Source organism: Alternaria dauci, chromosome 1 (assembly GCF_042100115.1).
Source record: "Alternaria dauci strain A2016 chromosome 1, whole genome shotgun sequence".
Taxonomy (NCBI): domain Eukaryota; kingdom Fungi; phylum Ascomycota; class Dothideomycetes; order Pleosporales; family Pleosporaceae; genus Alternaria; species Alternaria dauci.
This window is the reverse complement of record NC_091272.1, coordinates 5,331,556-5,348,439: the sequence shown is the minus strand read 5'-3', so window position 1 is coordinate 5,348,439 and position 16,884 is coordinate 5,331,556. Positions and strand designations below refer to the sequence as shown.

The 16,884-nt window shown below is 51.8% G+C and overlaps 2 protein-coding genes across 2 annotated transcripts; one reads left to right on the top strand and one right to left on the bottom strand.

Annotated features, from left to right (window-relative positions):
* Window positions 1-9,806: 9,806 nt before the first annotated feature.
* On the bottom strand, window positions 9,807-14,041 carry ACET3X_001651 (uncharacterized protein; the record flags this gene model as incomplete). Its single annotated transcript, XM_069446966.1, has 6 exons — window positions 9,807-9,850; window positions 9,904-11,029; window positions 11,129-11,618; window positions 11,672-13,288; window positions 13,334-13,484; window positions 13,531-14,041. 6 exons carry the CDS (start codon window positions 14,039-14,041, stop codon window positions 9,807-9,809), a joined length of 3,939 nt encoding a protein of 1,312 aa, XP_069311893.1.
* Window positions 14,042-15,138: 1,097 nt separating this feature from the next.
* ACET3X_001650 (uncharacterized protein) lies at window positions 15,139-16,484 on the top strand. The gene is made up of 2 exons (XM_069446965.1): window positions 15,139-15,738; window positions 15,789-16,484. Exons 1-2 carry the CDS (start codon window positions 15,513-15,515, stop codon window positions 16,049-16,051), a joined length of 489 nt encoding a protein of 162 aa, XP_069311892.1. The 5' UTR covers window positions 15,139-15,512; the 3' UTR covers window positions 16,052-16,484.
* The last annotated feature ends 400 nt before the right edge of the window (window positions 16,485-16,884 follow it).

The window sequence follows — 16,884 nt, the reverse complement described above, 5'->3', positions numbered from 1 at the left end:
GAGTCAGATTGCTGCCTCCCATACCCTGGGTGGATGGCAGGGTTCGTCGAGTTGCTGGCATCTGCCAAGTGGCAGTCAATGAAGGAGATACGTTTCGAGAATTGTGATGGCACCCACTTCGTCTGGCGCCAGCTTGCCTCCTCCCAGTAAAATGGCTTTGCGTGTGGAAATGGGCTTAGACAGCCGCGATAGTCGTCTAAACAAATGAAAGCATCAGCAGGCAATGACTTTTCCTATCGGTACTGCTATCTTTAGCCGTCCCCCTTGAAAAAGGAGAGACGTTTCCAGGAAACGCGACGAGGACGCAGAGAGGCAGATTCATTTCCCGCATGTGAGCAAACAACAAAAGAGGGAGAGGATCACTTACCTTTTGCTCTAGCACACACCGTTGTCCCCTCGGCTTGAATGCTGGCGATACGGCAGCATTCGCGGTGCCTGTCGCCTTTGTTGCCAAAGTACGACAAGGGCTAAAGCAGTCACCGAGTTACCAGTGTTGCCACACAAGCTCCTGGCGAGGAAGCAGTAGTTGGAGAAGGCGTGACAATGACTTCGCGACGAAGCATCAGTCACCACTGGTTCAATGGTTGCGTTGCCACTCTGGGTAACGTGCCATAGCGGTTAAGCCATATATCATTTCTGCTCACGATGGGCGTACATGCTGTACGTCTCTCCCATTTGGCCGTCTCCGGGAGCGGAGGTGCGAGCAGATTTGACCTGGGGCACGTCGTGGTTAGTAATAGTCACTAAAAGATGTAAGGTCATCACTTACCGTCGAATTATGGCAATGAGGAAAATCTTCCTCGCCGGCATGCCGGCTGCCTCGCATTTGACATGACTGGCGAGTTTGAGGGATGGAGAGGACTGGGGACAAGAAAGATGGGAGGAGGGGAATGCTCAAGAGAGCAAAGTGATTGAGAGGAAAATTGATGCATCCAAACATGCATACTGGAGCTCCTTCAGCCATCCTCAAGAGGAGCGATGTTACCAGGAGGCGGCGACGGGGAGCCAGAGTCAGATTTTGTCATCCCACCCTGCAAAATTGTTAGCCAGCGACGAAGGATCAGTTATACATACGTGCTGGAGATCCTTCGTCATGCCGCAGAGCCGTGACTCCCAGCATGGCACTCCTTCTTGTACGAAGGCGAAGGAATCCGGGGAAAAGAATGCTTGCAAAGAAGGCGAGAGGGTCCTGGGAGTTGTGAGAGAGGTAAATGGGTAGGGAGGTAGAAGGCAAGCATCACTAAAGGAAAATCAGTAGTTGACTCCGAGAATTGCGACAAAAGAAATGGACATACCGGTGGACAAACATGGTGGTTGCTTACCTGTTAGGCAGATGTCGCAGCATCGACCTGATGATGGCGCCGATGCTAATAAAGGCAATATTGCGCATGACACCCGGAGGCCAGGATCTAATTGTTAGCAGAGCGAGGTATCGGTATCATATGGTACAGACAAAGCGTGGGAAAGGGATACTTGTAGTTGTAGTGGAGGCAGACTCAGCTGCTAGAGGGGGGCACTTGACTGGAAGCGCGACAGCGACAGCAGCACCGGCGATGTTGTTGTCAGTAGGGTCAAAACAAAGCAGGGGATGAGACTCACGGCTCGCTCGTGCTCGAGCTCATGCTGCTCAGTGGAGACTGACTTCGGGCGAGGCAGAAGTAGAGGAGGAGGGTCAGAGTCAGTGCTACGGGCACAAAGTGGCGGGCAGTTGGGAAAACATGAGGGAGATACTTATCAACAATTACAGGGTGTAGTAGAAATGCTGTAAGTGATGAAGGAGATTTGTTGGGGATGACACAAGCAATTGCGAGGAAATTTTGGGTGGTTGGTGTGGGGAGTAAGAGGAAGGGAGGAAGTGAGGCAGAAGCTTCAATTTATACCAAGACAGCTAGACAGGAGCGGAGGTTACGATGAGTTTGTCAGTATCAACATCACTGAGGGAGACGAGCCAGGGGCTGGCAGCCGGCGAGCAGCTTGCTGCAACGCCCAGTGAGACGCTGCAACACCAAGAGAAGAGTGCCAAAGATCAGGATGATGATTTTAGATAGCTATAATATGTCGGGTCCTCCTCGCGAGACCGTGCAGCCCAATATTGCTGTTGTGTGTTGATAATCTTGACCTTCATTTGACTTTGACTCTAACGATGACCTGCGGCCGCCCCTCAACACCAACCCTTACCAAGCTTTGGCCGTTGCTATATGGCTCCTGAACTTATTGAAGATAGAGAAGGGTATGTCCGAAGCCATTCTCAGGCTCCAGGGGAACTGTATACATCGAAGGCGCCAGCATCACCAGCGCGACAAGCATATGGACTACTTTGGATAGCTTTCAGGCCGGAAGGTACGATTCGAGGCAAAGACACCACCTCAGCCTCAGCCTCAGACCACGAGTGGATGGAAAGGCAACGGTAGACGGCGGGAGCATTCCGATCTGCAGGCACATGTGAGTATCTGTAAACACGTTCTGACTCACATCCGCCAGAGCGACCGCCGCAGCGCTTGTTGCGACACCAGAGCTCCCGCAGAGACCTTCATCGAAGCGACATCCCTCTACAGACATTAAGGAAAGAAAGATCCCCCTCCGATACGGCCTCCGTGGCGTTGAATTGATCCCGGCGACATCAGGAGGTACGCAAACACACTTGAGAGAATTTCAACTCAGAAGCCAATTGAGGCGGAGCGGCGATATGGCTTTGAGCATCGGCCTGACGCCACCGTAACGAAGAATTGGGAGTATCTGGGGTATCTTTCCTTCGTGCGTCCTTGTCCTGAACGGCGGCTGAAATGCACTAAACGGCGTCGAGCATTTCGCAACTGCACGAACGATATGGTATCCCCGCATCATCGGCAATCGACTCTACCAAGGTACAAACAGACCTACGGCCTCAGGTCTTCGTCTCCAAATCTTCTGGCATATCGGCGATGGCACAACAAGAGCTCTAATGACGGTACACAGAAGGCTTGGAACGAGGCAGAAACTGCGGCAACAAAGCGACCGCAAAACAAACAGGCATCTCAGCTTCCCAGATACTGAGCAACACCAGAGATCAACTGGCGGAATCTGGAACTACTGGCGTTTTCATAACGACAGTAGGAAGAAGTGGACTGTTTCAAGGCTTACCTCTCGCAGTAATTCCTCCTTGCCTACGCGATCGCCCTCAGCGCACCCCAAAACCTTCTGTCACGACACTACATCGCATCGTCTCTCGCAATGGCGAAAGCCTCCTTACGATAACCGTTCATAGGCACACGTCGCCGCGCATCAACGGCATCGCAACAGTATACGGTTTCAACAGACCAGAACACCACTCACGCATGTCCGAATCATAAGGACATGACGGGAACATGACGGCGACCCAAAGGCTTCATGTTACAGCTACGTCGGTGAGCACACCCCAGAACGAGTCCATGGCCAGAGGAGGTGGCTTCCGACTTGAGCCACATAGCCGTTGGCACGAGGTACTGTTCGCCTCATGACGAACATGACAGCGGCGTCAACGTCAAGGATGTCCACCTCTTATATTGCCTTCCGAGACGCATAAGACCTTTCGCTAATGTCCCGATTTCAACGACAGCTTCCTTCACTGCTACCGAGCTTCGCGACTTCGACGTATTCCGCCTATGTACATACCCGAGATCTCCGCGACAGACACGAAGGATACAGAGTGGGCGATACCAGGGGCACGGAACCATGTTGACTCCCAGGAGCGTCTTGGATTGGAGCTCATAGTGAGTTTTCGAATCTACCATCAGCGAATCCTCTTGTCGACAAGGCGTGTCAAGGTCTGGCGAGCCGCAGTAACGACTGCGTCGCCAGCCTTGTCACCCAACCAAGGTACCAGGATCCGATGCGACATTGTCTCCCGCCCTTCTTCACGGCGAAATGCGTGTCTGGACTTCCCGCATCCATACTCGCAACCATGGGTCGAAGCGAACCGGGATTCGCAGAAGGTCCGCACATGGCGTGGAGGGCAGAATGGTTCTGGCTTCGATGCGAAGGCAAAGTGCGCCTAATACCCCGCGGATATGTCCTCAACGGGTACAGAGGTACTGCGAAGACCAGCGGCTGCTGTATTTGTTGTCCTGCACTACTCACTTTCGGCAGGAGACGATCATGCAAAGACCGATCCACTCCAATCGTCCCGAGCTTCTCGACCGTTCATACTGATGAGCCGCCAAACATACTACGACAAAGGACAGTCACAGTAGGGTACCGCAGGCTGCTTCGCACTGGGTAGGAGACAAACCACGATGCGGGCGGAACTGGTTGTAGTATGGCAAGAGAGTATGACGATCCCGTAAAAAAGCAGAAGTGGGCAACGACTTTAGCTGGCTGAAGAGTCGCGGCATAATTCCCAATAGCCGGCGCGTCCAAACGAATCCTTCTCTTCCCGATGCGCAGTCGCCCTGCGGAGCGTAGCCAACGTCCGCAGTACGTTAAAATGGACCAAGACGAACACATGCAGAGAAGAGGACAGTTTAAAGGAAGACCGCATCGCAACTAGAGACGAGGAGAAAAGCAGATGACGCGGAACGTACCTTTGGCATGCGAAGGCAGTAATGTCGAGCTGCGCATCGCGAGGTACCGCCGCCGAATGTGCCAGACGCGTTGCGAAGCAGCAAGCAGCAGCGGACCGACAATGAGCGGAGCGCAGGACTAAACAGCTGAGACAACAAAGTCTCGTCCAACTCTTCGATCTACAACGACACCGGCTCACAGGGCCTGGAGCATCGATGAACGCGGCGGCGGTGATGCAGCAGGCAAGATGTCTGATGAGGCGATTAGTTATGTTCGGGACGTCAAACTTCAGCTAACCGGTTTCGTACAAAGCGTCCCCAGCCCCTTTACCGGCAGATTCCCAGCCCCTCCTCGTTTTTCCTTACGATGAACAAACATCATATCCGCAGTAGCGCATGCAATGGCCTGTGGCGAAGGCGGTGGGATGTATTGTACAGATTGAGGACACACGGTGCGATCAAGCTGTGGCTTGACCGGAGATGACACGGAGGCGTTGGCAACGCCCGACACTTGACTTTCTACGCGTAAAGGACGGCCTTATCCGTATGCAAGAACATTCCGGGATCACTATTACAGCGTCTATGACTTGCTCGTCGCGTTGGTTCATTTGGCCTTTGCGGGGAGAGCTTCGTAACCCTCATTGAGCAGGCCTCACAACGTTTCGATCACGGCAACATCAGAATGGTATACTGGAACAGCAAGCTTACCTCATCCGCTTCATCAACAGAAGGACAGAATGAAGCGCCTATACGACCTTGCCTGAGCATGATGCCTGCCTTGTTGTAAGTTACAGCTCAAACACCCGCGGCGACTAACGAGGGACAAGACGACTACCTCATAGTTACAGATAGCACTATCTCCATGGATAGTTGTATGAGAATTCCCTCCAACGTTTCGTCATTAGCTGGCGCTGGCAAAATGCACAATTTCCAGCCTTGAGAAGAACGGTGCGCTGTATAGGCCAAGCCCGCAAAATACCGCATCTAGATTGAGGTCAACTTGGTTTTGACAACAAGATATACGACAAAGGGGGATAATGAGCGCTCAGAAATCATCATTTTTATGATCATGGGTATACGACGCATAGACGCGTATCAGTAGTAACGCATTTGTGATAACATCATTGCGACAGGTGGATCAATAGGTTTCGAGATTACTTACTGACATTATTGATAACAGGTCCAAGACTCGGGCTGGATGTTCTAAAAGCCTGAAGCATGTCAGTTTAGAAATGTGATCGAAGTCTCGACGTTCACCGAAGGAGGGGAAGAGGTCAGGATTTGCGTTGCGTTGTTCTCATGGGTATTCGACACGAGCGAGCCAATGAAGGCGCCATCACTAAAGCAAGGAGGACGCAAAGATTTGAGAAGACTTACCAAGTCGAAGCTGATCGAGTTGCGTCCCGAGTTGCCAGGACCTCCCAGATGATGCAGATGGCTTCACGTATTGCCAGTGGGACCTCTCAACAAGCGTGGAACGAAACGTCAGTGGGGCCTCCAGCATTTCTTCGATGCTAACAATCGCATGGTGGAGTGCGATGATTCCTACGAATCATTCTCTTGCCTTTGCGAGGAAGACTGTGGGCCTCGCACAACACTGCACCAAGAACATCGGTCGTTTGTGCATCCCACCAATAGTCACTATAGGGATGGGAAACCCGCATAAACGACGGCATGCATACCTTCGATGTGGCTGTCTTGGCCTTGGCCTGCCTACATTCATCGACGTCAGCAAAACGAATCCAAAAATCGATCGACAACGAACAAAAAAGACCCTCAGCGATAGGCTTCGACAGCGATTTTTCGGTGATTGGAACGAGTATTGATGTGTCATTATCGGGGACATTGTGTATAAGGAGAAGTAGGTGTACAAGGGAGATATGTACGGAGGCTGAATCTCTGCTACAGGAGAATATGCGTTACCATCAGCAAAACTTGCCGATAAAGACTTCTGACTCGATGCATCAAATACGGCAAGATGCAAGGGACGATACGGCGGCCTCTTAGACGCACTTCATCAGCGGTATTTAATACCTTTCCTCATCTTCTCTGACCTCTTGGATGAGCTACTGCCTAGTTGTCAGTTAGCATGCTTGTAAGCAGTTTCTACAAGATCGCTCCAAGATGAAAAAAAATGTATGAGAACGACAAACCACATGCGGCACTCGCGGGTAGGAGCTAGCTCGCCATGGGCCAATCGTGCATCGACCTGCCGACATGAAAGATAAGGCTCTTTCCTTACCCAAGAGCTTCCCAAAGGAGAGAGTTGTAGTTTAAAGCAGCGAAGCCTGCACTTGGAATAGGCTGGGACGGTCGAGCAGGTCTTTTGTTGATCTCGGCGCGTGGATGTACGAGCAAGGATATGGAAGATCGATACTCCTACACCCTGCGCCTACAGCAGGATACGAAAAGATTGGGAGGGAGACAAAGCTGGTCTGAACTTACTCAAGGCAGCGAGGTAGAGATCTGTTCCGTCATGCTGGGATGTCGCGACAAGCGGAGCCAGTCGAATGGGGGGTGTTGCGAAATGTGGGAGAGACATCGAACCTGAACAATACGTCAGCACAGTCAAGGTCTTCCCTTGGTCAACGACATCGCGTAAGAGCCTGAAGACGTTCCGAACGTATCGGTAGACGGCTATCACCAACAGGGGAACTGACCAATGTCAACGCGGTGACAAGCCGCCTGAGTAGCCCTGCCCATGGTCCCCAACCACCAGAGAAATCCACCAGCTGCACGTTATCCGAGTGATATCGCTCGGGTCTTGGCTCGAGGTGCGTTGGTTTTCTCTCGTATCGTTTCGCCCGCCATACCGCGCCATGGTTTTCGATCTAGGTCCATGTTGAGGGTGGCAGGACGAAGGACTGCAGCTCTTTTCAGGAAGGCCAGAGGTTCTCATGATTCGACTGGCCCGATCCGACAAAAGAGTGGGAAGGCATACCGTACGATGCGGGTAACGAAGGAGAAAGGGTACTCGACAAGTGACCTGTTACTCGTCAGCATGACTTGGGATCAACAGCGACAACGATAATATGATAAGACCAACCAAGTCGCGTTGCTCTGATCGAACGGAGTATCAGTTGAGCTAAGCACAGCGTCAGCAAAGCGGTATGAAAGGCCCAGAGACAAGTCGTGTCTTCGGGTGCACGCCTCTGCAGAAGCGCCATCAGTCATAGCAGAGGTCGAGCCTCCCATACAGCTATGACCGGCGATATTCCAAGCACAGTCTCTCGAGAAAACTGGTGCGCAGTCATCTCGAGATACCGGCTTTAGTTAGGTGCTGAAGTCATATGGCCCTGGACACGGCCGCCGTCGCCGTCGACGCGGAGGCGAGCGGCAGAGGTCAACAACCAGGAGTAGAGCAGTGGGATATCCTCGTCCCCTCTGTCTATGGAGCACTGAGGGTGAGAAGGGATGTTTACTTACTGTTCAATTACTTGTGGTCTCTTGCTGAGACTGTTGTGGTTGTGGCCGCCTCGGGCGGAGTAGATTTTTGCCAGCTACAATGTCAACACGAGGGCGTGGATATCGGCGGCGCCACTTCGTATGAGCTTACCGTAAGCTGGAGCTGGTTCTTTATACTCTTGGCCAGCTTCTCGCCGGCTTGACTCAGGTTTGAGAGCGTCGTTGTGGAAGGTAAAGCCAGGAGGGATTCGGAACTTCCACATTGACGCCGTCGCCAAGGGACCGCAATGGCTCAAAAGCAACGCAGAAAGAGAGACAAAAGATGGAAAAGGTGCGAAGGTATCTATGAGAGTAGCCACAGCCTCTGCGGAAGAAATTGTTGAGGGTGAGTTGGTGGTGTGGGTGGCAAAGGAGCGCTTTAAAAGACCTGTCAACATCACAAACCTTAGCGCCAAATCACACGAAAAGCAGCACCGACCACCCTCAATCACTCGGTGAAGCACGTTCCAGGCGATGTAGGCTCTCCAAAGAATAGCTGCACTCCTACGCAAATGCAGGGCTCGAAGAGATTCCGCTACACAATACTTGCATTGAGTTTGCTACATAGGTATATCGACCGTGTGGAATACAGTTCACTATAAGACAGTATCTCCGCCATATCAGTTGCCCCCCACGAAATTTGCTGCTCGGGTAAATAATACCCATGCAGGATGCCACTAAACCACATCATATAGTTCATGCAAGCCTCGAACGCCAATCAAGAAACGAAAGCCTTGAACCGAGATCGATGTCGAGTATCATAAAGTCCTCAAGAGTACACGAACTCCCCGCACACCCGCTCCACCCGACCTGTCTATGGCGCTTTGCTCACTTACCGCTGCTGATTCAGCTCTTGGTTGAAACGCTCGGTGAAGTGGTCCCCGAACGCAGTACCATTCCTACCTACACCGGCCGCGTTAGCTTCATTCAGACGGTGTCACAACAAGAATATGCTCACTCTTGCTCCTTGTGAGACGGGTCGAGGAGCGGTGGACTGGACCACTAGCGGCTGTTTGGGATATAGACTGACCACGAGGGAAGTATGCGTTACCGGAGGACGGGACCTGGCGAGAGATACGAGCACGGGGACGAGAGGAAGGGACCGGGGTTTTTGGTTGGGATGAACTTGTAGGACCACCATTTGCATATGGTATGGTTTTCTGTGCTTTAGGGCGAGTAGTCGCGACATACGGAGGTTGATGTAGAAGATCAGGTGAGGAGTTCAAGGGCCGAGATTGAGATTTGGTGCGCTGCTTTTTAGTTGCTGAATCCCGTTCTGTCTGGCTTGTGCTACTCTTTCTCTTCTCCGCGTGATCGTGCTTCACGTCTTGCGAGGAACCATGTTGGGATTCCAGCAAAGCAGAGCGTCGAGATTCATGCTGGCTACCATGCTGGTTATGAATCTGCTTAGGCGAAGACAGCTTTGAAGACCTAGACTTGCTACCGCTAAGTTTTGGATCAGCCTTGCTGTACATAGTATGCCGAGTCGATGCTCCGAGATCCACCATATGATCCTCAATGCTTGGCCGAAGGTATCCAGAGGTGATACTGGGAGGCGGAACTAGCCGAGACGATGTATTGGCTTGCGATTGTGGTCGTCCAGACGATCGAGATGACTGGGAGCCGGCCACAGACTCGTTATCGGTCAAAGCTATACGACGATTTGAAGGACCGCGGCTGTAGCTCTGAGATACGGCAAACGGTACAAGTTGAGTCTCGTCCAGAGTCTGCGAAAACTTAAAAGATGCGTTGCCAGGAATGGATCTACCACGGTCGGAGCCTCCAAGTATACCAAACGATACAGGTTGGGGATTCCCCATCATGGTTAGCTCATCAGTGGATATGCTACTGAGATCGGACGAGCTCGAGACTTGATGCTTGAGTTGTTGCTGTGGCGTTTGTAACGATCTTCCATTGGAAGCATCTTGCGTCGTAGACAAACATTGAATATCCTGGTTCTTTGTGGCAGTTCCAGTCTCATGGTTGACATCAATTGTACCGTTGAAAATGTCATTGATCCCGCTTTTCCCTCCGAACTGGGTTGCGAACAGATCCTCGTCTTCGAGCTGAGTTTGCGGAACCTCGGCATGGAAGCCTGAGCATGATTTCTGAGAATGAGGATCTTCTTTCTCGGGGACTTCAAGCATTGATTGGTTTTGCCGGCTGACTTTCTTCCGAGGCTTCGCTGTCTGAACTTGGAAGCCGACCTGCTGATTGAGGTTACCTTGCTCGTGTGCCACTCGCAGAGCATCTCGATACTTCTGTTCGAGCTCACACATGTTCGACTCAGCCTTTTCACGATCTTTCGCAATCTTGGTTTTGTGTTGGCCTTCCGCGAGCCGGAACTTCGCTTCCATCTCCTTGAAGGCAGCATCTTTCTGGCTCATACGGCGTCTCAAATCATCGGCTTCGATGCGATGCTGTTCGACTAGCTTCCGATTCTCTTCATCTGCTTCTGCTTTTACTCGAGTGATTTCTGCTTCTTTTGCAGCACGTAGTTCTGCAGCCTCATATTGTAGTTTGACTTCGTTCATCTTGACCTGCTCGAGCCGAGTCGACAGGTTCTTCTTTTCCATCTGAAGGCTCGAGACCTGATCGGAAGATAGCTGAAGCGTATCGCTTGCGTCTTGTCGTACTTTTGTAAGTTCACTATCAGCATCCTGGCGTAAAGTTTGCATGGTCGTTTGTTGCTGGGCTAGTTGAGTCTGGAGGTTGGCACATAGGTCCTGCAATCCCAACATCTCCTCTGTCTTTTCTTGGAAGCGTCGGTTCAACTCTGCACAGTCCCCTTCCTTGTTATGGAGTTCGTCCGTCATACTTTCCAGTTGTTTTTGGAAGTTTGTTGTTTCGACTGACATCGATTCGAGCGTTTGAACTTTTTCGTTCAGCTCATCCAGCCGAGTATCTGCAGCATCCAGCTTTTCATTCAGTTCTTGAAGTGTTTTCTCTTTCTCGTTACGTTGGACTGTAAGTTGATGAATCTCTCTTCTGAAGCTGCGCTCTTTCTCTTCGAATTCTCTTTGACAGTCCTGTGCGATCTGCTCGCCTGCGGCGGTGGCTTCCTCGACCTTTTTACAAGATTAGTGGAGTCACGTAATAAGACGGTCTCCTTACCGTTGGCCTTTCCTGGAACTCACGCAGCTGTATTTTGACGTCTTCGTAGCGACTCTGCTGGTTGTCAAAACCATAGCAATGGACATGAGCTTGAAAATGATTACCTTGTATGTATCTCTTTCACTCTCCATCTTCTCGATCCTAGTATTGACTGCTGCCAGATCTTCTTCAGCCTTCTGCAACTTCTGGCAGAGATCAAGAATTTCTTGCTCAAGCCCTGACGTGTCAATAGGTGGAGTGTCTCTCAGTACACTCAGGTCACGTTTCAACTGCTCGTACAAAGCTTTGAGATCGATCTCATCATTTGCGTAACATTTGATCTTCTCTTCAAGTTCGTTGCAATGTTTTTGCTGCGCTCCGAGTTGTGACTCGAGACGAATGTTCAGTTCGTGCATCTTGCGGCTCTCGGCTGCGACCTCCTCATGCTTCAGCATTTCAGTTTGGAGACCATGTATCTGTTCTTTGATGAACTTCTGAAGCTCTGCATCAGGTAGTACTTTGCCTGTCACGGTTTCTGAGAGAGTATCGAGACCCGAGTCCAGGCTGTGCGTTCAGTTAGTATGCTGATATGCAGCGTATATCGTATTGTCACTGACCGTTCATGTACGAGACGCAATATGCTGCTCATTTTCTCGATATCTTGCACCGTCAAGGCAGGCGTCTGTCGAAGGGTTTGCAAAACATCCAGACTCTCTTTGATTTGGTCACGCCGGCTATCGCGAGCATCAGCGTTTTCGAGCGAAGCCGTGAGCAATTCGATCTTTTCAGTGAGAGCATCGGAGCTGTCAATAATTTGGCGCGGAATGCTGTGGATGCCAGAAAGAAGCTGCTTGCTCAAGATGTCGCGATTCTTTCGCTCATCGTTCAATGCAGCTTCTAGCTTGCCCACATTTTCGGCCAGGTCCTCCCTCTTAGACTCGGATAGGAGCAATCGCTTCCAAACATCCTCGAGCGTCGATCTCATCTTCCGTTGCGTTGCAGCGAGCTTGTCAGTCATCGTCCCAACTTCTTGCTGTAATGCCCGCTTCTCATCCTCAAGTTCGGTGATCTTCTCAGTCAAGGTTCTTCCGCACTCTTTTTGGAAACTTTTAGTGATTTTTTGCAGATTCTCATGATCCTGCTGAAGGCCTGTGACAATTCTCTGGTTCCTCTTGGCGGCGTTGGTAAGTTCAGTAAGAGTTTCTTCCAGTTTCCGATACCTCTCCTCGTATTCTGCGATGGACTGGGTCTGATGGTTGATCGTTTGTTGAAGCTCAGCAATCTCCGCATTGTGTTGCTGGGTGATCGTCGTGGTCTCATGCTGCACTCGATACTTGTTTGCAAGTATTGCTACTCTAAAATTCTCCATAGCGTCCTCGATACTAGGGGAAATGGTTTTTCCTTGAATATCGTGTGATATTGGTCCACTTGGTCGTAGCTTTCGTCGTGGCTTTGTCATACGAAGAGGCCCGTCCCGATCCGAGTTGCTATGCGGATGAGTTCCGGTAGTCCCTGGCTGAGGTAGGAGGAGATTAATATCCGCATGCGATTTCGGCTGTTGAGGCTGAGTCGGTACAGCAGGTACCTCGACTAGCCCGTGACTATTGGGCAAGGCACAGTGACCAGAGGTATGAGTAGACAACGCCACCCGTTTATCAGGACCGAGACTGCCAGCGTGATCATGGAAAGTTACCAATGGTTGTTGCATTGGCTCAACCATATCACGCTGCTGAGGTAAAGTAGGCAGAACCTGCATAGAAGACGTAGGGAACTGACGTTGAGCAGAGGAGTCTTGAAAGTCTTGGGAAGTCGTATCCATGAGGCTTTGTGTAGGATTGTAGGACTCGTTGTCGTCAGCAATACATCCATGCTCTTCATTCGGCAGCTGGGAGTCTGTAGTATGTACATGCCCATGTCGATGGACGACAGGAGCAGGACCTTGGAATGCCGTAGCGCGGAAAGCATCTTTTTCATCGCCACCGGTGTTGTTTTCGGAGAGACGTCGAGGGTCAGCGGAGGTGTCGGGTGCTAGTACACCGGTCGTTTCGGCTTGATGAGCAAAGCTCGGTGTGACTCTCGATCGAGGACCTGGGCCTTCAGGCTGCTGAGACAGCTGTCCTTTTTTGCGCTTCTTGCGCTTCTTGACACCCGGGACCCTACCAGCTCGAGAGACAGGCCTCATGCCAAGCTGTGCTGAAGGGAGAACGTCAGACGTCTCGTTCAGTCGCATGGGTCTAACCGTATTAGGGAAGTTCTATTAGCTTGCTAGGAGCTCTTACGGAGTGTGGGTAGGCTCTTCCCGAGATCGCCTAGTGACCGGTTGATCCAAGACGTTCATATTTGGGTTGCTCATGAAATATGGCTCATCAAGATGGGCGTCATCAGGAAGATGTGGTGGAACATGTACAGGCTCTGCCATCGCAGTGAGATCTATCCGATGTTAGTCCGATCGACCTCGGGTGAGATACTTGCTCGCCTTGAGATGCATGAGCTTCGTGCTGTTGAGTATCAAGCGTCCTCAATCCGATATGGGTAGATTCCGCAGCAGTGGCATCCTCCTTCGGATACGGCTTGCTGAAACCTCTCTTTGTTTGTGAGTATGACATGGCGAATGGGTTTGGGCTTGGAGCTGCTGATGCAGAGCTATCATTCATTCCGATAGGGTTCCTAGAAAGAAGATTGATAGAGAATGGAATATGTTCAATCTTCTTCGTCTTCTTCGTCACTGCAGTGCGCTCTAGAAGAGCCGCGGAATTGGGACTCAAACTAATGTCGGACTGATTGTCGGGAATAGGATCCTCATGATAGGAATCTCCACCGTGATCAGGCTGAGTTCCAGAAACAACCGTGTCGCTGTTCGGAACCTGAACGATGTTGTTCCTGCGATCCCACTCATCATCGGTTGATTCTGGGCGTACTTCATTCCTGAGTCTTGAGAGTTTCTGCCTCTTCGGCGGGTGCTCGCTTCTCCGAGCCTTCCCGGCCATGGTAAGTGGCTGTCAGTGACAGGTGCGAGGGGATGCGAGGAGGTGAGATGGGGCGAGAACCAGACAGAGTAAGTGAACGACAAGAAACAACACTGGAGACCAGCCGGCTGGTACGTGTGGAGGCGATGTGTCGTGTTGTGGAAGGAGTGAGGGGCGGCGAAGCTTGCAGCTCTGCCCTCGTCGTCGTTCTTTCCTTCATCTGCTGCAGCATGTCACATCTCAACAACATGACGCCACACGTACCTCCGGCTGAACATCCGGGCTAGACATGATGGCAGGAACGATGATGCGAAAGACGACACCCACGAAAAGCGAAACGATTGTCAGAGCCTCACTACACGCATCCCACCTTGTTGCACTCGGTCGCTCTTGTTGCGACATACTCTGTCGCCACATCTTCCGAATCATTGCTTCCTCTTTGGTTTTCATCTGGAGCAATCAACACCGGTTTCCAAGTCCAGTATTCTCAGCATGCCGTGTCGGTATGTTTTTCACATTGCAGTGATCACAGCTATGGCCTGTTCATCGGAGGATAGCACGATGCCTCTTGCCACGCTTTGCTCTGAGGCGCCGGAGTTCCCTCCAGTCACCATTGATACCTCTCGTCTATTTCTAGGGGATACCTGGCCGAGGACACGTGGTGGCGGACGTGAAACGCGACAGCTCGAATGAAAATCCATCCATGGACGCATCACACGGACAACCGTCGTGGATTTAGGTGGCAGCATGCATCCGCCAGGCTAGTTCCTGTGGTGTCAGTGTTCGTGGGGAAGGTCGTCTTGCCTGTCAACTGAGTCCATTTTTGCGTCGCCTGATCCGCATTGCGCCGTTAGGTTGCTGGCTAATGTGAAGCGTACCGGAGATGAGGAGCCAGAAATACCTACGTACTATGGCCATACCGACTACGATAAGCGGTAGCTGTCACAGGTACGCCTTGCAGTCGTGAATGAAGAATAATCGTCCTACATGGTCCCCTGAAACACAGGTGTGCGGCGACATGCTAGCCGGGCGCTTCTTACCAGGGTCCATCCAATCACACTTCAGCTCGCCCTAGCTCAGCTGCACGGTGATCTTCATCCACAACGTTACGCGCCCACTACCCATCACGCCCTGCCAATCCCCTCAGCTTATCCTCCCAAGCCGACAAAGGTCGACGCCAATGCCGCTATATTAAGAAGATGGCCTGATGTACACTCCGGCAGCCAACCTGGTCTGCCGTCCAAGCGCACGATGCTAACCGCCGAGGAGCCCTGAGACTGGCGGGGTATTGGACGAGCGATAGGGAAGGTATTGGCTTGGGTAAAAGATGTCCGCACGCGGGCACGCAAATATAGAGACATGCCCTCCGTTCCGGTAGCGAGTTGTTGGTATTCCTCCAGTTGATCGAACGTCCTTCACGCCATCCTCGTGCTACGTGAAATCCGATCACTTGTCCCGCCTGCGCCGCATTCCAACAGTACACATCAACACCATGAGCAGGTCTCTCCTCTTCTCGCTTCTTCTCCCGCTGCTCGCCCTTGCTCAGGACTCGTCTTCGGGAAGCGATCTTCCTCCTCCGGGCTACAACGGTGGCAACGACAACCCGGAAGATCCAAGTGATGCTGGTGCTGCGGGATCGCAGAAGGGTGCTTTCTCCCTCTCTGGAGGTGCTATCGCAGCGATCATTGTGGTCGCGGTCATAGTCGTCCTTGGATCCAGTATGTTCCACAGTACATAACTGAAGATGCATGAACTAACATGAGTCCAGTTGCCTCAGGGGTACTTTGGTGGCTCGCGAAGAAGCGCCAATGGGACGTTCGAGCATCCATTCGTCGTGCCTCTCGCCGCTTCACCGGCCGCTCCACTGCCGAAGCAGGCAAGCAGAACCGCCAGAACCGAAGAACAGGCATCAGACTCAACTCGCCGCCCCCAGGCAAGAACGCCAACAAGATGCGCGATATCGAGAAGGGCCTTCCTCTGTCCAACAAGGCGCCACAGACTACAACTACAATCACGAGCGTGCTGAGGTGAAACTGTCGACGCATGGCGACAAGGAATCGGAAGCAGCACAAGCGTAGCCACGCTGGCCAAGGCACGCGTCGACTCCGGAGACGACAGCGCAGCTTGGAAGCACATACCTCGTGGCCGAGGGCCATTGCAACGTCCCCGCACATGTTGCACCTCGAAAAGGGCTTCTTGTAGAGAGTGCTGGGTGGCGTTTGTAGGGCGCATATGAACGTTATGGTTATGATAGCGATTAGAGAGCGATTGATGTTCGCTCAAAGTTACGGAGTACTTGCATTCGGAGGGCCTTTATTTCTTCTTTAACATCTTATGATACCACACACTTTTCGGAAAATTTGGATAATAGACGCACTGGTCAGGGTCGAAGGGGTTAGGACGTGGACCATGGATTTTGATACGGCTCGAATACCAACACTATCAAAATGCAAATGCCTTGACTTCTTCCCATTTTGTTTTACACAACTGATCCTGAGAACCGACCAGTGCGAACATGTAGGACAGCGAGGCAGTATGGCCGCGACTCGATTACACACTGGTTAGACGGCCTCTCGTCTGACCACATGTCTATGGATAAACGGCGGGGATAGCCTGGACAAGGCTTGGGATATGCGGCCATGGGCTGACTATGACTCCACTATTCCGACGTCGCGGCATGCGCCCGGCTGGGCGTTCACTTGGTATGCCGGCTCTGCATGGCCGGGAATTTGACCTAAAAGTGCGTGGGGGAGAGTCCCACGCATGGAGGAGATTGCTTCCTGCAGTCAAGCGCCCAGAATAGCGTGTTGTATTCTTAGTGCTAGTTGATCATTGTAGGGAGAGCGAAGTACAGAACCATTGCC